The following is a 25,000-nucleotide window of genomic DNA, read 5'->3' on the forward strand; positions in this document are numbered from 1 at the left end:
CTCCCCATATCTCTCTCCTCCCCATATATCTCTCCTCCCCATATCTCTGCTCCCCATATCTCTCCTCCCCATATCTCTCTCTCCCCATATATCTCCTCCCCATATCCCCATATCTCTCCTCCCCATATCTCTCTCCTCCCCATATCTCTCTCCTCCCCATATATCTCTCCTCCCCATATCTCTCTCCTCCCCATATCTCTCCTCTCTCTCCTCCCCATATCTCTCTCCTCCCCATATCTCTCTCCTCCCCATATCTCTCTTCTCCCTCTCCTCCCCATATCTCTCTCCTCCCCATATATCTCTGCTCCCCATATATCTCTGCTCCCCATATATCTCTTCTCTCTCTCCTCCCCATATCTCTCTTCTCTCTCTCCTCCCCATATCTCTCTCCTCCCTCTCCTCCCCATATTTCTCTCCCCCCTCTCCTCCCCATATCTCTCTCCCCCCTCTCCTCCCCATATCTCTCTCCTCCCTCTCCTCCCCATATCTCTCTCCCCCTCTCCTCCCCATATCTCTCTCCTCCCTCTCCTCCCCATATCTCTCTCCTCCCTCTCCCCCTCTCCTCCCCATATCTCTCTCCCCCCTCTCCTCCCCATATTTCTCTCCTCCCTCTCCTCCCCATATCTCTCTCCCCCCTCTCCTCCCCATATTTCTCTCCTCCCTCTCCTCCCCATATCTCTCTCCTCCCCATATCTCTCTCCTCCCCATATCTCTCTTCTCTCTCTCCTCCCCATATCTCTCTCCTCTCTCTCCTCCCCATATCTCTCTCCGCCTTCTCCTCCCCATATCTCTCTTCTCTCTCTCCTCCCCATATCTCTCTCCTCCCTCCCCCCTCTCCTCCCCATATCTCTCTCCCCCTCTCCTCCCCATATCTCTCTCCTCCCTCTCCTCCCCATATCTCTTTCCTCCCTCTCCTCCCCATATCTCTCTCCTCCCTCTCCTCCCCATATCTCTCTCCTCCCTCTCCTCCCCATATCTCTCTCCCCCTCTCCTCCCCATATCTCTCTTCTCTCTCTCCTCCCCATATCTCTCTCCTCCCCATATCTCTCTCCTCCCCATATATCTCTCCTCCCCATATCTCTCTCCTCCCCATATCTCTCTCCTCCCCATATCTCTCTTCTCCCTCTCCTCCCCATATCTCTCTCCTCCCCATATATCTCTGCTCCCCATATATCTCTGCTCCCCATATATCTCTTCTCTCTCTCCTCCCCATATCTCTCTTCTCTCTCTCCTCCCCATATCTCTCTCCTCCCTCTCCTCCCCATATCTCCCCCTCTCCTCCCCATATCTCTCTCCCCCTCTCCTCCCCATATCTCTCTCCTCCCTCTCCTCCCCATATCTCTCTCCTCCCCATATCTCTCTCCTCTCTCTCCTCCCTCTCCTCCCCATATCTCTCTCCTCCCCATATATCTCTCTCCTCCCTCTCTCCTCCCCATATCTCTCTCCCTCCCTCTTTCTCTCCAGCGGGTCGTGGCAGTATCCGTGGCGTTGACACGCCCTCGTCATCAGACCACTCCTCCGTTGCCGTGACGCTAAGCCGCCTGTTCCATCAGAAGAGCGGAGTGTTCTCTTGGGACGGAGCCAGAGGAAAGGGGTGGTCCGGACGTCTGAACACGCCCCTGCGGTGCCGGCTGCAGCCGAGGGAGAAGGGGGACTTCCTGTTCACGGGGGCAGTGCGGTTCGGAGAGGCGTGGCTTGGCTGTTCCCCGCACTACCGCCACTTTCTGAAGCTCTACCGGACCGCCCTGGAGACTGGAAGTAACCCCTGTCACATGGACATGGACACAGACTGAGGCACGCCCCTTCCGCCAAGGAGACAACCAATCAGGGAACAGGATTGGGAAACAAACTCAGCGAATCAGGGACATATCAGAGAGAGGGCTGGGTCGCTGGCTGGACTGACAGGGCCCTGATCCAATCAGAGGAGGGAGGTCGTAAAGGGGCGGAATCTTTGATATGCCTGAGAGGTGATTGGACGTGGTCCCAAGCCCTGCTAACCGATTGGCTGAAGCTCTTACAGTTGCCTAGCAGCAAGGATAGTTGGCCTGTGTCTGAACAGTTCTAAAGCCATCTGTCATCATAGAATGTCTTAAGACGCTGGTGTGTGTGTGTCTGTGTGTGTGTCTGTGTGTGTGTGTCTGTGTGTTTGGAAATATATGTAAATATGATCATTGTTGTAATGAAAGTTTGTTTCGTGAAAAGCTCTATGTTTACAGTTTAGAGGTTGTCTTCTGACCGAAGTGTATAGTGGGTTCCTGCACAGCGTGTGTCTTAGCGTGTTCGTGTGTGTCTTAGCGTACTCTTGTGTGTGTTTGTGTGTGCGCACTAGGGAGTGTGTGAACGTGTATGTACTAGCCTGTGAATGCGTGTGTGCGCTAGTGTGTGTGGTTCTGCACTAGCTTGTGTGAAGGTGTGTGTGTGTGAAGGTGTGTGTGTGAAGGTGTGTGTGTGTGTGTGTGATGTGTGTGTGTGTGTGTGTGTGTGTGTGTGTGTGTGTGTGTGTGTGTGTGTGTGTGTGTGTGTGTGTGTGTGTGTGTGTGTGTGTGTGTGTGTGTGTGTGTGTGTGTGTGTGTGTGTGTGTGTGTGTGAAGGTGTGCGTGTGTGAACGTGTGTGTGTGTGAAGGTGTGTGTGTGTGAAGGTGTGTGTGTGTGAAGGTGTGTGTGTGTGATGGTGTGTGTGTGTGTGTGTGTGTGTGTGAAGGTGTGTGTGTGAAGGTGTGTGTGTGTGTGAACGTGTGTGTCTGCGACTGTGTTAAAGTACAATAGCACTCTGGCTCTCTGTTCTAGGGAATAAACTATCTTCCTGGAGTCTTTACTTTGCTGTGTCTAGATGTGTCTGTGTCACATTGGATTTATCGACAGTGTTTATAAGGTACTGTTTTGAAGTATCCTCGTGTGTGTGTGTGTGTGTGTGTGTGTGTGTGTGTGTGTGTGTGTGTGTGTGTGTGTGTGTGTGTGTGTGTGTGTGTGTGTGTGTGCGGGCGTGCGTGCGTGTGTGTGTGTGTGTGTGTGTACTATCACAGTAAAGGGGAGAGAGAGAGAGTGTGTGTGTATATATTATCACAGTATAGGGAGAGAGTAGAGGCAGACTTTTATGATCCATTTTATTTATTTTCCGACACCTTCGGCCAAAACCACTTCAACAACCACACTAGTGCGAGTGAGTGTGTGTGTGTGTGTGTGTGTGTGTGTGTGTGTGTGTGTGTGTGAGTGTGTGTGTGCATGTCTGTTACAGATTCATTCATTGTCCAATGTTCACAAATGTCCAATGAAAATGTGCATTTGGGCTATCCTTCTGAAACACACACACAGGTTGGACTGAGTGGTGGAGGAGGGGAAGGATGGAGGCAGGGAGAATTGGAGGGAGGGATGGAGGTAGAGAAGGATGGAGGTATAGAAGGAAAGATGGAGGGAGAGAAGGATGGAGGGAGAGAAGGAAAGATGGAGGTACAGAAGGATGGAGGGAGAGAAGGATGGATGGAAGGAGAGAAGGGAAAGATGGAGGTACAGAAGGAAGGATGGAGGTAGAGAAGGATGGAGGTAGAGAAGGATGGAGGGAGAGAAGGATGGATGGAAGGAGAGAAGGAAAGATGGAGGTACAGAAGGGGAAGGATGGAGGTAGAGAAGGATGGAGGGAGAGAAAGAAGGATGGAGGTAGAGAAGGATGGATGGAAGGAGAGAAGGAAGGATGGAGGAGAGAAGGAAGGATGGAGGTAGAGAAGGATGGAGGGAGAGAAAGAAGGATGGAGGTAGAGAAGGATGGAGGGAGAGAAGGAAAGATGGAGGGAGAGAAGGATGGAGGGAGAGAAGGAAAGATGGAGGTAGAGAAGGATGGAGGGAGAGAAGGAAAGGATGGATAGAGAGGATGGAAAGATGGAGGGAGAGAAGGAAGGATGGAGGTAGAGAAGGATGGAGATGGAGGTAGAGAAGGAAGAGATGGAGGTAGAGAAGGATGGAGGTAGGAGAGAAGGTAGAGAAGGGATGGAGGTAGAGGATGGAGAGAAGGAAAGATGGAGGGAGAGAAGGATGGAGGGAGGTAGAGAAGGATGGAAAGATGGAGGTAGAGAAGGGATGGAGGAGAGAAGGATGGAGGGAGAGAAGGAAGGATGGAGGAGGATGGAGGTAGAGAAGGATGGAGGAGGAAGGAAAGATGGAGGTAGAGAAGGATGGAGGGAGAGAAGGAAGGATGGAGGGAGAGAAGGATGGATGGAGGTAGAAGGAAGGATGGAGGTAGAGAAGGATGGAGGGAGAGGAAGAAGGAGAGAAGGATGGAGGTAGAGAAGGATGGATGGAAGGAGAGAAGGAAAGATGGAGGGAGAGAAGGATGGATGGAGGTAGAGAAGGATGGATAGAGAAGGATGGAGGGAGAGAAGGAAAGATGGAGGAAAGAAGGATGGAGGTAGAGAAGGATGGAGGGAGAGAAGGAGAGAAGGATGGAGGGAGGAAGGAAAGATGGATGGAAGGAGAGAAGGATGGAGGGAGAGAAGGAAGGATGGAGGTAGAGAAGGATGGAGGTAGAGAAGGAAAGATGGAGGAGAGAAGGAAAGATGGAGGAGAGAAGGAAGGATGGAGGGAGAGAAAGAAAGATGGAGGGAGAGAAGGATGGAAGGAGAGAAGGAAAGATGGAGGGAGAGAAGGATGGAGGGAGAGAAGGAAAGATGGAGGGAGAGAAGGATGGAGGGAGAGAAGGATGGATGGAGGGAGAGAAGATGGAAGGAGAGAAGGATGGAGGGAGAGAAGGATGGAAAGATGGAGGGAGAGAAGGATGGAGGGAGAGAAGGAAGATGGAGATGGAAGGAGAGAGGATGGAGAGAAGGAAAGATGGAGGAAGATGGAGGGAGAGAAGGATGGATGGAGGAGAGAAGGAAAGATGGAAGGAGATGGAAGGATGGAGAAAGAAAGATGGAGGTAGAGAAGGATGGAGGGAGAGAAGGAAAGATGGAGGGAGAGAAGGATGGATGGAGAGAAAGATGGATGGAAGGATGGGAGAGAAGGAAAGATGGAGGAGAGAAGGATGGAGGAGAAGATGGAAGGAGGAGAGAAGGATGGAGGGAGAGAAAGGAAAGATGGAAGTAGAGAAGGATGGAGGGAGAGAGAAAGATGGAGGTAGAGAAGGATGGAGGGAGAGAAGGATGGAAGGAGGATGGAAAGGATGGATGGATGGGGAGAGAAGGAAAGATGGAGGGAGAGAAGGATGGAAGGAGAGAAGGATGGAAGGAGAGAAGGATGGATGGAGGGAGAGAAGGAAAGATGGAAGGAGAGAAGGATGGAGGGAGGTAGAGAAGGAAAGATGGAGATAGAGAAGAATGGAGGGAGAGAAAGAAAGATGGAGGTAGAGAAGGATGGAGGGAGAGAAGGAAAGATGGAAGGAGAGAAGGATGGATGGAGGTAGAGAAGGAAAGATGGAAGGAGAGAAGGATGGATGGAGGGAGAGAAGGAAAGATGGAGGGAGAGAAGGATGGAGGGAGGGATGACCTCAGTGCCAGTGGGGGGTCACATTTCCCTACAGGAAGAACAGCAATGTTTGGAATGTCTCCCTCCCTCACACACACACACACACACACACACACACTTTCTCTGCTGTGTTGTGAGTGTACACCCACATGAGTTTGTAAAATGTCTGCCCTGCTAGAGCTGACCCAGTCAGCTGTAAGTGCTGTCATTGTGAAGTGGGCTCACAGAACGGGACAACAGCTCAGCCATGAAGTGGATGACCTCACACGCTCACAGAACGGGACAACAGCTCAGCCATGAAGTGGATGACCTCACACGCTCACAGAACGGGACAACAGCTCAGCCATGAAGTGGATGACCTCACACGCTCACAGAACGGGACAACAGCTCAGCCATGAAGTGGATGACCTCACACGCTCACAGAACGGGACAACAGCTCAGCCATGAAGTGGATGACCTCACACGCTCACAGAACGGGACAACAGCTCAGCCATGAAGTGGATGACCTCACACGCTCACAGAACGGAACAACAGCTCAGCCATGAAGTGGATGACCTCACACGCCCACAGAACGGGACACGGGAAGTGCGTAGCACGTAAAAATCGTCTGTCCTCGGTTGCAATATTCACTACCGAGTTCAAAACTGCCTCTGGAAGCAACATCAGCACAAGAACTGTTCATCGGGAGCTTCATGAAATGGGTTTCCATGGCCGAGCAGCCGCATACAAGCCTAAGATCCCCATGCTCAATGCCAAGCGTTGGCTGGAGTGGTGTAAAGCTCAGCGCCATTGGATTCTGGAGCAGTGGAAACGCCTTCTCTGGAATTAACCATCTGGCAGTTCGACGGACCAATCTGGGTTTGCTGGATGCCAGGAGATGGATACCTGCATCAATGCATAGTGCCAACTGTAAAGTTTGGTGGAGGAGGAATAATGGTCTGGGGAGGCCGAACCGCACAAAATCATTGTCCGACCTTACTAATGCTCTTGTGGCTGAATGGAAGCAAGTCCCCACAGCAATGTTCCAACATCTAGTGGAAATTCTTCCAAGAAGAGTGGAGGCTGTTATAGCAGCAAAGGGGGGGAACAACTCCATATTAATGCCCATGATTGTGGAATGAGATGTAAGATGAGCAGGTGTCCACATACTTTTGGTCATTTAGTGTTTCCTGTAGTTATACATACATGAGACACAACGTATCACATAACCATGAATGGAAGTGTATACTGTAGTTATACATACATGAGACACAACATATAACATAACCATGAATGGAAGTGTATACTGTAGTTATACATACATGAGACACAACATATAACATAACCCTCTCCTACCCCAGCCAAACCCTCTCCTACCCCAGCCAAACACTCTCCTACCCCAGCCAAACCCTCTCCTACCCCAGCCAAACCCTCTCCTACCCCAGCCAAACCCTCTCCTACCCCAGCCAAACACTCTCCTACCCCAGCCAAACCCTCTCCTACCCCAGCCAAACACTCTCCTAATCCGGACAACGCTCGGCCAATTGTGCACCGCCCTATGGGACTCCCGTCACGGCCGGTTGTGATACAGCCCGGGATGGAACCCGGGTCTGTAGTGACCCCCCTAGCACTGCGATGCAGTGCCTTAGACCACTGCACCACTCTGGAGGTTTATTAAGACAGGGAGAGAAGAAGAGAGGAGGGTGAACTCATAGTGTGTTTTAATGATAAGAGAGAAGGGTGAACTCATAGTGTGTTTTAATGATAAGAGAGAAGGGTGAACTCATAGTGTGTTTTAATGATAAGAGAGAAGGGTGAACTCATAGTGTGTTTTAATGATAAGAGAGAAGGGTGAACTCATAGTGTGTTTTAATGATAAGAGAGGAGGGTGAACTCATAGTGTGTTTTAATGATAAGAGAGAAGGGTGAACTCATAGTGTGTTTTAATGATAAGAGAGAAGGGTGAACTCATAGTGTGTTTTAATGATAAGAGAGAAGGGTGAACTCATAGTGTGTTTTAATGATAAGAGAGAAGGGTGAACTCATAGTGTGTTTTAATGATAAGAGAGAAGGGTGAACTCATAGTGTGTTTTAATGAGATGAGAGAAGAAGAGAGGAGGGTGAACTCGTAGTGGGTTTTAATGATATGAGAAGAAGAGAGAAGGGTGAACTCGTAGTGGGTTTTAATGATATGAGAGAAGAAGAGAGAAGGGTGAACTCGTAGTGGGTTTTAATGAGAAGAGAGGAGGGTGAACTCGTAGTGGGTTTTAATGATATGAGAGAAGAGAGGAGGGTGAACTCATAGTGGGTTTTAATGATATGAGAGAAGAGAGGAGGGTGAACTCGTAGTGGGTTTTAATGATATGAGAGAAGAAGAGAGGAGGGTGAACTTAGTGTGTTTTAGTGAAAGGAGAGAAGAAGAGAGGAGGGTGAACTCGTAGTGGGTTTTAATGATATGAGAGAAGAAGAGAGAAGGGTGAACTCGTAGTGGGTTTTAATGATATGAGAGAAGAAGAGAGGAGGGTGAACTTAGTGTGTTTTAGTGAAAGGAGAGAAGAAGAGAGGAGGGTGAACTCGTAGTGGGTTTTAATGATATGAGAGAAGAAGAGAGAAGGGTGAACTCGTAGTGGGTTTTAATGATATGAGAGAAGAAGAGAGGAGGGTGAACTTAGTGTGTTTTAGTGAAAGGAGAGAAGAAGAGAGGAGCGTGAACTCGTAGTGGGTTTTAATGATATGAGAAAAGAGAGGAGGGTGAACTCAGTGTGTTTTAATGATATGAGAAAAGAGAGGAGGGTGAACTCAGTGTTTTTTAATGATAGAAGAGAGGAGGGTGAATTTAGGACTTGGTGTGTGTGAATGTATGTGTGTGTGTGTGTCTGGTGTATGTGTGTGTGTGTGTCTGGTGTATGTGTGTGAATGTATGTGTGTGTGTGTCTGGTGTGTGTGTGTGTGAATGTATGTGTGTGTTTGGTGTGTGTGTGTCTGGTGTGTGTGTATGTATGTGTGTGTGTATGTATGTGTGTATGTATGTGTGTGTGTGTGTGTGTGTCTGGTGTGTCTGGTGTGTGTGTATGTATGTGTGTGTGTCTAAAGACGTGCTCTGAATTCCTCAGAGGTTTAAGAGGCACCAACGACCTTAGAAGACTGTCTATATATACCCACCCTTTAAACACACACCATTCTAGACCTCTCTGACCCCCAACCCCCCTCCACATAACATCTGATCAGTGATCAGCTAACACTTTCTCTCCTCCTCCTCCTCCTGTTCTTCTGCCTCAAGGAAACTCTCTCCCTTTCACATGGAGGGACTGTAGAGAGAGGAGATGGAGAGACCCTGGACGATTTGTTACTTATAGCCCTGGTTTTCTCCTGTCGAGAGAGTGAGTGAGTGAGTGAGTGAGTGAGTGAGTGAGTGAGTGAGTGAGTGAGTGAGTGAGTGAGTGAGTGAGTGAGTGAGTGAGTGAGTGAGTGAGTGAGTGAGTGTATGAGTGTATGAGTGTGTGAGTGTGTGAGTGAGTGAGTGAGTGTATGAGTGTATGAGTGTATGAGTGTATGAGTGTATGAGTGTATGAGTGTGTGAGTGTGTGAGTGTGTGAGTGTGTGAGTGAGTGAGTGAGTGTGTGAGTGAGTGAGTGAGTGAGTGAGTGAGTGTGTGAGTGAGTGTGTGAGTGTGTGAGTGTGTGAGTGTGTGAGTGAGTGAGTGTGTGAGTGTGTGAGTGAGTGAGTGAGTGAGTGAGTGTGTGAGTGAGTGAGTGAGTGTGTGAGTGAGTGAGTGAGTGAGTGAGTGTGTGAGTGAGTGTATGAGTGTATGAGTGTATGAGTGTATGAGTGTATGAGTGTGTGAGTGTGTGAGTGTGTGAGTGAGTGAGTGAGTGAGTGAGTGAGTGTGTGAGTGAGTGTGTGAGTGTGTGAGTGAGTGAGTGAGTGAGTGAGTGAGTGAGTGAGTGTGTGAGTGTGTGAGTGAGTGAGTGAGTGAGTGAGTGAGTGAGTGAGTGAGTGAGTGAGTGTGTGAGTGAGTGAGTGAGTGAGTGAGTGAGTGAGTGAGTGAGTGAGTGAGTGAGTGTGTGAGTGTGTGAGTGAGTGTGTGAGTGAGTGTGTGAGTGAGTGTGTGAGTGAGTGAGTGTGTGTGTGAGTGAGTGAGTGAGTGAGTGAGTGAGTGAGTGAGTGAGTGAGTGAGTGAGTGAGTGAGTGAGTGTGTGAGTGAGTGAGTGAGTGAGTGAGTGAGTGAGTGAGTGAGTGAGTGAGTGAGTGAGTGAGTGAGTGTGTGAGTGTGTGTTTGTTTTGGGCTGTAGTCTGAGAAGGCCACACGCGTCCTGCGCACCGCCAACATGCAAACAGGCTACACAGCAGAAACACAACCCGCCCTGCAACACCCAACACCCCTAGGCAACCCCTTCCCGGCAACCATCCAACTTATTTTGGCAACCCCTCTAATTCAGGAGACACACTTGCTCTCTACACAAGACATTAACCCTGCAACCCCCCTACACACACACACACTCACATGCACACACACACACTCTGACGTTCAATCGAACCGTAACTGAAGGCCTCAATGCCTGTCCATCTGCTTTATATAGCAAGCCAAGGGTCACGGTCTGTAGGGGACATCCATTATGGTGAATGTGGTGGTGTACCTAGTAAACGGTCCTGTGTGTGTGTGTGTGTGTGTGTGTGTGTGTGTGTGTGTGTGTGTGTGTGTGTGTGTGTGTGTGTGTGTGTGTGTGTGTGTGTCTGTGTCTGTGTCTGTCTGTGTCTGTGTCTGTGTGTGTGTGTCTGTCTGTGTCTGTGTGTGTGTGTGTGCTGCGGGGGCAGTTCAGGATGCAGTATGAGAGAGGGACAGCTGAGGAGCAGTCAGTGTGGGAGTATAGAATGGCTGAGCTCAGGGAAAAAACTGGACACACCATCTTTCTAACTCAGACGCACACACACACACACACACACACACACACACACACAGCACCAGAGGACTCAAGTCACATGACTTGGATTCCAGTCTGACTCTTTAGTCATAAAGTTTATGACTTGAGACTCGACTTGATGAAACATAAAATAACTGGGAGACTTGGCATGGACTTACAGTCTCGACACTCTGGACTCGACTTCGACTTGAGACGGATGACTTCTCCGTGGATTACTCTCCACGCAGCCAGAGACAGTATCGTACTTGCAAAAAGTTGATTGGCACACTCAACCCTCTGATTGGACCAGCAAGCTGTCAATCAATACAGTTGTGGTGAGCTTGCACAGTGAGAAGGTTGTGGGGGTTGTAAAGTGAAACTGAAAGGGATTTATTTTCTTCATTTGTTTAATAGGCTACATATGACCTACTATTTCTATGTGATATCTTTCCTTATTCGATCTGGTCACTAACATAAACCTGTGGCATTCCACCACACACATCTGTGCTTCAGAACCAAAAGAAATTGTGAAAGAAAGAAAGAAATTGCCTTGACTGTTGACCAATGACCAGTCATCGGCATTGGCGGGCGCACATACCCAGATTAGTGGCCAGAAAGCGCTTGTTTAATTTTCTCCGGTTTTGCCTGGCAAAAAATCAGAGTAGCTTAATAATGTATAAAGTTCCGTATAACGTACATATAAAGTACTGTTTAGCAATCTGCTACAGACACAACTCTGTCACAACAGTACCGTTTAGCAATCTGCTACAGACACAACTCTGTCACAACAGTACCGTTTAGCAATCTGCTACAGACACAACTCTGTCACAACAGTACCGTTTAGCAATCTGCTACAGACACAACTCTGTCACAACAGTACCGTTTAGCAATCTGCTACAGACACAACTCTGTCACAACAGTACCGTTTAGCAATCTGCTACAGACACAACTCTGTCACAACAGTACCGTTTAGCAATCTGCTACAGACACAACTCTGTCACAACAGTAGGCTTCCTGGTGATGTCACTCATCATCGTCATATTTCAGATAGTCCTAGTTCGGAGGGTAATAATGGTTTAACTGGTAACATGGATCAACGTGTGACATATTCTGGGAAGTTAAAGGAAAATTCCAACCAAAAAAACAATATTTTGATATTTGATTCATTAGTTCATTGCTGACAAGCAAAACATTTTGGGACTGTCACCAATCCAGTTTTCAAGATACGTAACTTTCAAAATGTCAGCTCAAAACGCAGGTGTAAAACGCAGTTTATTTCTGTATCTTGTCATTTGAAAACGCATCACCATTTATGGCTGTAATGACAGGCTACATTTGCGCAGTGATTGTGTCGGGGTCGCCTGTTTGAAAACCGCTGAGCTCGCGAACAGATGGATAATTTGCTGTACAGCTATAGAAATGGGTGCAGCGCAAACGTGAAGTTGAAGGGAGAGGTGACTGCCATAGATGAATATGGAGACTCCAGAAATGGTTTGGTGATGAAGGGAGAGGTGACTGCCATAGATGAATATGGAGACTCCAGAAATGGTTTGGTGATGAAGGGAGAGGTGACTGCCATAGATGAATATGGAGACTCCAGAAATGGTTTGGTGATGAAGGGAGAGGTGACTGCCATAGATAAATATGGAGACTCCAAAAATGGTTTGGTGATGAAGGGAGAGGTGACTGCCATCAATGAATATGGAGACTCCAGAAATGGTTTGGTGATGAAGGGCGAGGTGACTGCCATAGATGAATATGGAGACTCCAGAAATGGTTTGGTGATGAAGGGAGAGGTGACTGCCATAGATGAATATGGAGACTCCAGAAATGGTTTGGTGATGAAGGGAGAGGTGACTGCCATAGATGAATATGGAGACTCCAGAAATGGTTTGGTGATGAAGGGAGAGGTGACTGCCATAGATGAATATGGAGACTCCAGAAATGGTTTGGTGATGAAGGGAGAGGTGACTGCCATAGATGAATATGGAGACTCCAGAAATGGTTTGGTGATGAAGGGAGAGGTGACTGCCATAGATGAATATGGAGACTCCAGAAATGGTTTGGTGATGAAGGGAGAGGTGACTGCCATAGATGAATATGGAGACTCCAGAAATGGTTTGGTGATGAAGGGAGAGGTGACTGCCAAAAATGAATATGGAGACTCCAGAAATGTTTTGGTGATGAAGTATATGAACCGTTTACGTTGCTCCCCAGCAATGGGGCATCAAGCATCACTTGCTAACACAGGACTATTGGTGTTTTTCTATGTCGAAATTACTTTAAATGTATCATTGACTTTAAATGTATCATTGACTTTAAATGTATCATGTATCATTGACTTTAAATGTATCATTGACTTTAAATGTATCATTGACTTTAAATGTATCATTGACTTAATTAAGAAGCTTGGATTTGGAATTTGTTGAAATGAATTATTACATCATAACAATGTGTGTAGACAAAGAAAAAAAAGGTCTGTCTAGTAGCCTCAATAAATAAACAAAGATTTGTAATTGAATAAATCATTTTCTGTATTTAAAAAAAAACATGACTTAAGTCTTGATTTACAAAAAAAACTTGTAACTCAACTCGACCCGAGACCCGGACCATGTGACCTGAGACCCGGACCATGTGACCTGAGACCCGGACCATGTGACCTGAGACCCGGACCATGTGACCTGAGACCCGGACCATGTGACCTGAGACCCGGACCATGTGACCTGAGACCCGGACCATGTGACCTGAGACCCGGACCATGTGACCTGAGACCCGGACCATGTGACCTGAGACCCGGACCATGTGACCTGAGACCCGGACCATGTGACCTGAGACCCGGACCATGTGACCTGAGACCCGGACCATGTGACCCGAGACCCGGACCATGTGACCCGAGACCCGGACCATGTGACCCGAGACCCGGACCATGTGACCCGAGACCCGGACCATGTGACCCGAGACCCGGACCATGTGACCCGAGACCCGGAGCATGTGACCCGAGACCCGGAGCATGTGACCCGAGACCCGGACCATGTGACCCGAGACCCGGACCATGTGACCCGAGACCCGGACCATGTGACCCGAGACCCGGACCATGTGACCCGAGACCCGGACCATGTGACCCGAGACCCGGACCATGTGACCCCGAGACCCGGACCATGTGACCCGAGACCCGGACCATGTGACCCGAGACCCGGACCATGTGACCCGAGACCCGGACCATGTGACCCGAGACCCGGACCATGTGACCTGAGACCCGGACCATGTGACCTGAGACCCGGACCATGTGACCTGAGACCCAGACCATGTGACTTGAGATTTACTTGTGACTCGAATAACAGTGACTTGGTCCCACCTCTGGCATGCAAACACACCAATTTCCTCCTTAAAATACACCCTCCACACTCTTGTTAATTTTGGAATATGTGATATTTACTTTCTCTGTATCCAACATCTGGATGTAATAAATAATATTCTTGCCACAAGATCTCTGCAGCAGGTGAAACTCTAACCGTTAAGTGTCTGGGACCGGTATCTGGAATCTGTCGAGTCTGGAGGCAGCTCTGTATAGTGGTCAATAGCTGGCACATCCACAACGTCATAAAATCTGATTTTAATCGTAACCACACTGCTAACCCTAATGCCTAAGCTTAAATTAAGACCCAAAGCTCATTTTTGTTTTTATACATTTTTAAAACAGCCAATTTTGACTTTGCAGCTCTAGTGGGCCCAATAAGAGTCATTAGAAAAGAGAAAAAAATGAATATTACCAATCGAAGACATCTATTGCAGGACAAATAAATGTGAGTTTCCATATCTGTCCATAAATGGATGTTGCATTTGACTTTATGGGTTGGTTAGGGATGGGTTGGTTAGGGATGGGTTGGTTAGGGATGGGTTGGTTAGGGATGGGTTGGTTAGGGATGAGTTGGTTAGGGATGGGTTGGTTAGGGATGGGTTGGTTAGGGATGGGTTGGTTAGGGATGGGTTGGTTAGGGATGGGTTGGTTAGGGATGCTTCCAACCCATTGGTTCCTACTACTGATTAGCATTCCGTTAGGCTGCTGTATCTTTACCTAACAAAAAAACAGTCTGTCCCATTTCCAGTCATTACAATTAGCTTAATACCCCTTGATCTTCAAGATTAGGTCTTCTTAAATATGGAAAAGTACATTCATCAACATGTTTTACCTGAGTATAATCGGAAAAAGAAGGACTAAATGGCCTACTCTGTTGTTTATGATTGTGTTGTCATGGAGAATTGATTGGGTTCCTTGCTTCCAGCTGAAAAATAAATGTTGCCCTCAGGAAATGACATGATTTGAGCACGACAGAAAAGGGCTTTTTTTTTTGCATGTGAAAAAATGTAATATGCTGCATTTGCTAGTGAAAAACTTTGAAATCGTGATAATTTGCAGCTGTTTAAGTCTATCAAATGTGCACAAGTTTGAACATGTGTCTGTTAGGCCTTTGAGCATGTGTCTGTTAAGGCCTCTGAGCATGTGTCTGTTAGGCCTCTGAGCATTTGTCTGTTAAGGCCTCTGAGTATGTGTCTGTTAAGGCCTCTGAGTATGTGTCTGTTAAGGCCTCTGAGCATGTGTCTGTTAAGGCCTCTGAGCATGTGTCTGTTAAGGCCTCTGAGCATGTGTCTGTTAAGGCCTCTGAGTATGTGTCTGTTAGGCCTCTGAGCATGTGTCTGTTAAGGCCTCTGAGTATGTGTCTGTTAAGGCCTCTGAGCATGTGTCTGTTAAGGCCTCTGAGCATGTGTCTGTTAAGGCCTCTGAGTATGTGTCTGTTAGGCCTCTGAGCATGTGTCTGTTAAGGCCTCTGAGTATGTGTCTGTTAGGCCTCTGAGCATGTGTCTGTTAAGGCCTCTGAGCATGTGTCTGTTAGGCCTCTGAGCATGTGTCTGTTAGGCCTCTGAGCATGTGTCTGTTAGGCTTCTGAGCATGTGTCTGTTATGACCTCTGAGCATGTGTCTGTTATGCCTCTGAGCATGTGTCTGTTAAGGCCTCTGAGCATGTGTCTGTTAGGCCTCTGAGCATGTGTCTGTTATGTCTCTGAGCATGTGTCTGTTAAGACTCTGAGCATGTGTCTGTTATGTCTCTGAGCATGTGTCTGTTAGGCCTCTGAGTATGTGTCTGTTAAGGCCTCTGAGCATGTGTCTGTTAGGCCTCTGAGTATGTGTCTGTTAGGACTCTGAGCATGTGTCTGTTAGGACTCTGAGCATGTGTCTGTTAAGGCCTTTGAGCATGTGTCTGTTAGGCCTCTGAGCATGTGTCTGTTAAGGACTCTGAGCATGTGTCTGTTAAGGCCTCTGAGCATGTGTCTGTTAGGCCTCTGAGCATGTGTCTGTTAGGCCTCTGAGCATGTGTCTGTTAATGCCTCTGAGCATGTGTCTGTTATGTCTCTGAGCATGTGTCTGTTAGGCCTCTGAGCATGTGTCTGTTAGGCCTCTGAGCATGTGTATGTTAGGCCTCTGAGTATGTGTCTGTTAGGACTCTGAGTATGTGTCTGTTAGGCCTCTGAGCATGTGTCTGTTAGGACTCTGAGCATGTGTCTGTTAGGACTCTGAGCATGTGTCTGTTAGGACTCTGAGCATGTGTCTGTTAAGGACTCTGAGCATGTGTCTGTTAGGCCTCTGAGTATGTGTCTGTTAGGACTCTGAGCATGTGTCTGTTAGGACTCTGAGCATGTGTCTGTTAGGACTCTGAGCATGTGTCTGTTAGGACTCTGAGCATGTGTCTGTTAAGGACTCTGAGCATGTGTCTGTTAGGCCTCTGAGCATGTGTCTGTTAGGACTCTGAGCATGTGTCTGTTAGGACTCTGAGCATGTGTCTGTTATGACTCTGAGCATGTGTCTGTTAAGGCCTCTGAGCATGTGTCTGTTAGGCCTCTGAGCATGTGTCTGTTAGGCCTCTGAGCATGTGTCTGTTAGGCCTCTGAGCATGTGTCTGTTATGACTCTGAGAATGTGTCTGTTAGGCCTCTGAGCATGTGTCTGTTATGCCTCTGAGCATGTGTCTGTTAGGCCTCTGAGCATGTGTCTGTTATGTCTCTGAGCATGTGTCTGTTATGCCTCTGAGCATGTGTCTGTTATGTCTCTGAGCATGTGTCTGTTATGCCTCTGAGCATGTGTCTGTTAGGCCTCTGAGCATGTGTCTGTTATGACTCTGAGCATGTGTCTGTTAGGCCTCTGAGCATGTGTCTGTTATGACTCTGAGCATGTGTCTGTTATGACTCTGAGCATGTGTCTGTTATGTCTCTGAGCATGTGTCTGTTATGCCTCTGAGCATGTGTCTGTTAGGCCTCTGAGCATGTGTCTGTTATGACTCTGAGCATGTGTCTGTTAGGCCTCTGAGCATGTGTCTGTTAGGCCTTTGAGTATGTGTCTGTTATGACTCTGAGCATGTGTCTGTTATGACTCTGAGCATGTGTCTGTTAGGCCTCTGAGCATGTGTCTGTTAGGCCTCTGAGCATGTGTCTGTTAGGCCTCTGAGCATGTGTCTGTTAAGGCCTCTGAGCATGTGTCTGTTAGGCCTCTGAGCATGTGTCTGTTAGGCCTCTGAGCATGTGTCTGTTAAGGCCTTTGAGCATGTGTCTGTTAGGCCTCTGAGCATGTGTCTGTTAGGCCTCTGAGCATGTGTCTGTTATGACTCTGAGCATGTGTCTGTTAGGCCTCTGAGCATGTGTCTGTTAGGCCTCTGAGCATGTGTCTGTTAGGCCTCTGAGCATGTGTCTGTTATGCCTCTGAGCATGTGTCTGTTAGGCCTCTGAGCATGTGTCTGTTAGGCCTCTGAGCATGTGTCTGTTAGGCCTCTGAGCATGTGTCTGTTAGGACTCTGAGCATGTGTCTGTTAGGACTCTGAGCATGTGTCTGTTAGGCCTCTGAGCATGCTGTCGTCCTTACGGTCGGCTACACCACTGCTGTCGTCCTTACGGTCGGCTACACCACTGCTGTCGTCCTTACGGTCGGCTACACCACTGCTGTCGTCCTTACGGTCGGCTACACCACCGCTGTCGTCCTTACGGTCGGCTACACCACCGCTGTCGTCCTTACGGTCGGCTACACCACCGCTGTCGTCCTTACGGTCGGCTACACCACCGCTGTCGTCCTTACGGTCGGCTACACCACCGCTGTCGTCCTTACGGTCGGCTACACCACCGCTGTCGTCCTTACGGTCGGCTACACCACTGCTGTCGTCCTTACGGTCGGCTACACCACTGCTGTCGTCCTTACGGTCGGCTACAACACCGCTGTCGTCCTTACGGTCGGCTACACCACTGCTGTCGTCCTTACGGTCGGCTACACCACTGCTGTCGCCCTTACGGTCGGCTACTCCACTGCTGTCGTCCTTACGGTCGGCTACTCCACTGCTGTCGTCCTTACGGTCGGCTACTCCACTGCTGTCGTCCTTACGGTCGGCTACACCACCGCTGTCGTCCTTACGGTCGGCTACACCACTGCTGTCGTCCTTACGGTCGGCTACTCCACTGCTGTCGTCCTTACGGTCGGCTACACCACTGCTGTCGTCCTTACGGTCGGCTACACCACTGCTGTCGTCGTCCTTACGGTCGGCTACACCACAGCTGTCGTCATTACGGTCGGCTACACCACTGCTGTCGTCCTTACGGTCGGCTACACCACTGCTGTCGTCCTTACGGTCGGCTACACCACTGCTGTCGTCCTTACGGTCGGCTACACCACCGCTGTCGTCCTTACGGTCGGCTACACCACTGCTGTCGTCCTTACGGTCGGCTACACCACCGCTGTCGTCCTTACGGTCGGCTACACCACTGCTGTCGTCCTTACGGTCGGCTACACCACCGCTGTCGTCCTTACGGTCGGCTACACCACTGCTGTCGTCCTTACGGTCGGCTACACCACTGCTGTCGTCCTTACGGTCGGCTACACCACTGCTGTCGTCCTTACGGTCGGCTACACCACTGCTGTCGTCCTTACGGTCGGCTACACCACTGCTGTCGTCCTTACGGTCGGCTACACCACCGCTGTCGTCCTTACGGTCGGCTACTCCACTGCTGTCGTCCTTACTGTCGGCTACACCACTGCTGTCCAGCGTTTATTCAAGTTGGGTCATATTTAGATGTCGACAGCAGTCTCACCATTGGAAGACGTAGCTTGGTCTAGTTGTCTGCCTATTCCTGCTCTTTTCCCGCGATCCGTCCAACGCATTTGGTGTGTCATCATAGGGGTCACAAACTGTGGTCAGGCTTGCTAGACATTTGCACCTTTTTTCAATGGTGATTTCAATGTCATTGAGAAAACAAAAAGATTTTTGCAATTCGTTCCAGTCATTGGCAGCAGAGAACTGGAAGGAAAGGCGACCAAAGGAGGAATTGGCTTTGGGGGTGAGATATACCTGTTAGAGCGTGTGCTATGGGTGGGTGCTGCTATGGTGACCTGTGAGCTGAGATAAGGCTTTACCTAGCAAAGACTTATAGATGACCTGAGCCACTGGGGACGAATATGAAGCGAGGGCCAGCCAATGAGAGCATACAGGTCACAGTAGTGGGTAGTATATGGGGCTTTGGTTACAAAACTGATGGCACTGTGATAGACTACATCAAATTAGCTGAGTAGAGTGTTGGAGGCTGTTTTGTAAATTACATCCCCGAAGTCAAGGATCGGTAGGATAGTTTTATGAGGGTATTTTTGGCAGTATGAGTGAAGGAGGCTTTGTTGCGAAACAGGAAGCAGATTCATGTTCCATTACTGGACATTCAGAGGCAGTTTCCCAGACACAGATTACGCCTAAATGCATCCTTGACTTTAAAAAAAAACCCGTTGTCAATGGAGATTGTCCATTGAATTGTTTTCAGTCCAGGACTGATCTGTGTCTGGGAAACCGCCCCACAGAGCCTGATGGAGGAGATCAACCCACAGAGCCTGATCATGGGATGGAGGGAGATCAACCCACAGAGCCTGATTATGGGATGGAGGGAGATCAACCCACAGAGCCTGATCATGTGATGGAGGGAGATCAACCCACAGAGCCTGATCATGGGATGGGGAGATCAACCCACAGAGCCTGATCATGGGATGGAGGGAGATCAACCCACAGAGCCTGATCATGGGATGGAGGGACATCGCCCCACAGAGCCTGATCATGGGATGGGGGAGATCAACCCACAGAGCCTGATCATGGGATGGGGAGATCAACCCACAGAGCCTGATCATGTGATGGAGGGACATCGCCCCACAGAGCCTGATCATGGGATGGAGGGACATCGCCCCACAGAGCCTGATCATGGGATGGAGGGACATCGCCCCACAGAGCCTGATCATGTGATGGAGGGAGATCAACCCACAGAGCCTGATCATGGGATGGAGGGACATCGCCCTCCAGTGGCAGAAACACTCTGTTGGTCTTCTCTCTTGTTCATCAGTTTGACAATCAAATCATTGAAACACACAACGTGTCCAGCCGGCCATGGGAGGAGACGTGGGAGTATTGCAACTAGGAGGAGCAGGACATTGGAGGAGACGTGGGTGTATTGCAACTAGGAGGAGCAGGACATGGGAGGAGACGTGGGTGTATTGCAACTAGGAGGAGCAGGACATGGGAGGAGACGTGGGAGTATTGCAACTAGGAGGAGCAGGACATGGGAGGAGACGTGGGAGTATTGCAACTAGGAGGAGCAGGACATGGGAGGAGACGTGGGAGTATTGCAACTAGGAGGAGCAGGACATGGGAGGAGACGTGGGAGTATTGCAACTAGGAGGAGCAGGACATGGGAGGAGACGTGGGAGTATTGCAACTAGGAGGAGCAGGACATGGGAGGAGACGTGGGAGTATTGCAACTAGGAGGAGCAGGACATGGGAGGAGACGTGGGAGTATTGCAACTAGGAGGAGCAGGACATGTACCACGAGCATAACACCCAACTCTCCCTCAGTTCAGCGTAAGGAGAGCAGAGCAAACCAAAGGGGATATCAGTGGGGGTTTAGCATCAAACTCAAAGAAATGTTTATGATGCATGCCAGCAAAGCCCCACTACACAATACTACAGTACACAACACTACACTACACTACACAACACAATACTACACTACACTACAGTACACAACACAATACTACACTACACAACACAATACTACACTACACAACACAATACTACACTACACAACACAATACTACACTACACAACACAATACTACACTACACAACACAATACTACACTACACAACACAATACTACACAACACAATACTACACTACACAACACAATACTACACTACACTACAGTACACAACACAATACTACACTACACAACACAATACTACACTACACAACACAATACTACACTACACAACACAATACTACACTACACTACAGTACACAACACAATACTACACTACACAACACAATACTACACTACACAACACAATACTACACTACACAACACAATACTACACTACACAACACAATACTACACTACACAACACAATACTACACTACACAACACAATACTACACTACACTACAGTACACAACACAATACTACACTACACAACACAATACTACACTACACAACACAATACTACACTACACAACACAATACTACACTACACAACACAATACTACACTACACAACACTACACTACAGTACACAACACAATACTACACTACACAACACAATACTACAGTACACAACACTACACTACAGTACACAACACAATACTACACTACACAACACAATACTACAGTACACAACACTATAGTACACAACACTACACTACACAACACAACACTACAGTACACAACACAACACTACAGTACACAACACTACACTACACAACACAACACTACACTACACAACACAACACTACAGTACACAACACAACAATACATTACACAATAATCCAGTACACAACACTACACTACACTACACAATACTACAGTACACAACACAATACTACATTACACAACACAATACTACACTACAGTACACAACACAATACTACACTACACAACACAATACTACAGTACACAACACTATAGTACACTACACAACACTACACAACACAATACTACAGTACACAACACAATACTACAGTACACAACACTACACTACACAACACAACACTACACTACACTACACAATACTACACTACACAACACAACACTACAGTACACAACACTACACTACACAACACAACACTACACTACACAACACAACACTACAGTACACAACACAACAATACATTACACAATAATCCAGTACACAACACTACACTACACTACACAATACTACAGTACACAACACAATACTACATTACACAACACAATACTACAGTACACAACACAATACTACAGTACACAACACAATACTACAGTACACAACACAATACTACAGTACACAACACTACACTACAGTACACAACACAACACAACACTACAGTACACAACACAACACAACACATTACACAACACTACACTACAGTACACAACACTACACTACAGTACACAACACAACACAACACATTACACAACACTACACTACAGTACACAACACTACACTACAGTACACAACACTACACTACAGTACACAACACTACACTACAGTACACAACACTACACAACACTACACTACAGTACACAACACAACACAACACAACACAACACAACACAACACAACACATTACATGTATTATAATGGAGACAAACGGCCTACATAAAGCTGTCCCAACAGCAGAGTTTTGTTTTCAGCACCGTGGAGTGAATCCTTACCACCTCTACACCTGGTTATCAGAGGAGCCTTGTCTGGCAGCGAAACAGTTATTTCAGCCTCATTTACTGCCTTTAAACAAACAGCTTATATGGCTGACTTGCTCAATATGTTTGGACAGTAACACTCTGCCCACGTGACAGAACCAGAAATATTACATTTCAGCCTGGTAGACTATAGTTGTGTCAATACCAATACTATACCAATACTATACCAATACTATACCAATACGTTTGGACAGTAACACTCTGCCCACGTGACAGAACCAGAAATATTACATTTCAGCCTGGTAGACTATAGTTGTGTCAATACCAATACTATACCAATACGTTTGGACAGTAACACTCTGCCCACGTGACAGAACCAGAAATATTACATTCCAGCCTGGTAGACTATAGTTGTGTCAATACCAATTCGTCATGAGAAGGAGGCAAGGAGAGAGGAATTGGGGAAATTAAATTGAGATCTGTTGTGTCTCTGTCAGTGTGTTTCTGTCATCTGATCTGTAGAGGGCGCTCTATCTCTGATTCCAGTATGAGATGTAGGAACAGAGATGTGATTGGTTAATAGAGACCGATGGCAGAGGGCTATTTAAGGCGGCCAGACGTTTAAACTAATAATGATAATGATAAAGGTTAATTGCAGGGGGACTGGACATTCTCCACCTGTGATTATACTGTATAAACTAATAATGATAATGATAAAGGTTAATTGCAGGGGACTGGACATTCTCCACCTGTGATTATACTGTATAAACTAATAATGATAATGATAAAGGTTAATTGCAGGGGGACTGGACATTCTCCACCTGTGATTATACTGTATAAACTAATAATGATAATGATAAAGGTTAATTGCAGGGGACTGGACATTCTCCACCTGTGATTATACTGTATAAACTAATAATGATAATGATAAAGGTTAATTGCAGGGGACTGGACATTCTCCACCTGTGATTATACTGTATAAACTAATAATGATAATGATAAAGGTTAATTGCAGGGGACTGGACATTCTCCACCTGTGATTATACTGTATAAACTAGTAATAATAATGATAAAGGTTAATTGCAGGGGACTGGACATTCTCCACCTGTGATTATACTGTATAAACTACTAATAATAATTATAAAGGTTATTTGCAGGGGGCTGGACATTCTCCACCTGTGATTATACTGTATAAACTACTAATAATAATGATAAAGGTTAATTGCAGGGGACTGGACATTCTCCACCTGTGATTATACTGTATAAACTACTAATAATAATGATAAAGGTTAATTGCAGGGGACTGGACATTCTCCACCTGTGATTATACTGTATAAACTAGTAATAATAATGATAAAGGTTAATTGCAGGGGACTGGACATTCTCCACCTGTGATTACACTGTATAAACTGTATGAAAAAGCAACACACAACTATCCAATAAAACCCTTTTCTTAGTATTACATGTTGTTAAAAGTAACCAGGAAAGAAGTGGAGGCTCAACCAACGTGAGTCAAGGTGCAACCAAAACATTTTATCATCATTGGAAAGGAAAAAAGCACAAGGCTCTCCTCCCAACATTAGTTTAGTTTTTAGTTCAAAACGATCAATAGCTTCTTAAAAGTAATTAGGTCGATTTAAAATCATCTGAAAAACGAAGCATCTCAATAAATAACACAAAGATATGTCCAATCAGGTAATGGAACAAAGATATGTCCAATCAGGTAATGCCTCAAAGATATGTCCAATCAGGTAATGGAACAAAGATATGTCCAATCAGGTAATGGAACAAAGATATGTCCAATCAGGTAATGCCTCAAAGATATGTCCAATCAGGTAATGCCTCAAAGATATGTCCAATCAGGTAATGGAACAAAGATATGTCCAATCAGGTAATGCCTCAAAGATATGTCCAATCAGGTAATGAAACAAAGATATGTCCAATCAGGTAATGCCTCAAAGATATGTCCAATCAGGTAATGGAACAAATATATGTCCAATCAGGTAATGGAACAAATATATGTCCAATCAGGTAATGAAACAAAGATATGTCCAATCAGGTAATGGAACAAAGATATGTCCAATCAGGTAATGGAACAAAGATATGTCCAATCAGGTAATGCCTCAAAGATATGTCCAATCAGGTAATGCCTCAAAGATATGTCCAATCAGGTAATGGAACAAAGATATGTCCAATCAGGTAATGCCTCAAAGATATGTCCAATCAGGTAATGAAACAAAGATATGTCCAATCAGGTAATGCCTCAAAGATATGTCCAATCAGGTAATGGAACAAAGATATGTCCAATCAGGTAATGCCTCAAAGATATGTCCAATCAGGTAATGGAACAAAGATATGTCCAATCAGGTAATGCCTCAAAGATATGTCCAATCAGGTAATGGAACAAATATATGTCCAATCAGGTAATGCCTCAAAGATATGTCCAATCAGGTAATGGAACAAATATATGTCCAATCAGGTAATGGAACAAATATATGTCCAATCAGGTAATGAAACAAAGATATGTCCAATCAGGTAATGCCTCAAAGATATGTCCAATCAGGTAATGGAACAAATATATGTCCAATCAGGTAATGCCTCAAAGATATGTCCAATCAGGTAATGCCTCAAAGATATGTCCAATCAGGTAATGGAACAAAGATATGTCCAATCAGGTAATGCCTCAAAGATATGTCCAATCAGGTAATGGAACAAAGATATGTCCAATCAGGTAATGCCACAAAGATATGTCCAATCAGGTAATGGAACAAAGATATGTCCAATCAGGTAATGTCTGAAGGTTGCTTTGAAGTCATTTCCCTCAGTTATTAGGCGTTGTTTGTCTCACTCCCTTCTAACGAGTCTGTGAGTCACAGGGAGGGAAAAATAAGGCAGGACGTGTTCCTTAGAGTCGTTTCTTTCAGCAATGGGGT

General features: G+C 46.8%; 2 protein-coding genes across 2 annotated transcripts in view; both read left to right on the forward strand.

Moving 5' to 3' along the window:
• The window catches only part of LOC127931962 (meteorin-like protein), a 99,231-nt gene that overhangs the window by 8,819 nt on the left and 65,412 nt on the right, over positions 1-25,000 (forward strand). The window contains exon 6 of the mRNA XM_052526122.1: positions 1,465-2,440. Coding sequence (XP_052382082.1) covers positions 1,465-1,793 — 329 coding nt within the window. The 3' untranslated portion in view covers positions 1,794-2,440. The remainder of the gene's footprint in view (positions 1-1,464; positions 2,441-25,000) is intronic.
• Positions 10,874-15,770, forward strand: LOC127931963 (uncharacterized). Its single transcript, XM_052526123.1, has 7 exons — positions 10,874-11,959; positions 12,017-12,665; positions 13,189-13,694; positions 14,847-14,930; positions 15,014-15,127; positions 15,459-15,513; positions 15,763-15,770. The coding sequence occupies exons 1-7, from the start codon at positions 11,726-11,728 to the stop codon at positions 15,768-15,770; spliced, it is 1,650 nt and encodes a 549-aa protein (XP_052382083.1). The 5' UTR covers positions 10,874-11,725.

Source organism: Oncorhynchus keta, chromosome 10, assembly GCF_023373465.1.
Source record: "Oncorhynchus keta strain PuntledgeMale-10-30-2019 chromosome 10, Oket_V2, whole genome shotgun sequence".
NCBI classification, from domain to species: domain Eukaryota; kingdom Metazoa; phylum Chordata; class Actinopteri; order Salmoniformes; family Salmonidae; genus Oncorhynchus; species Oncorhynchus keta.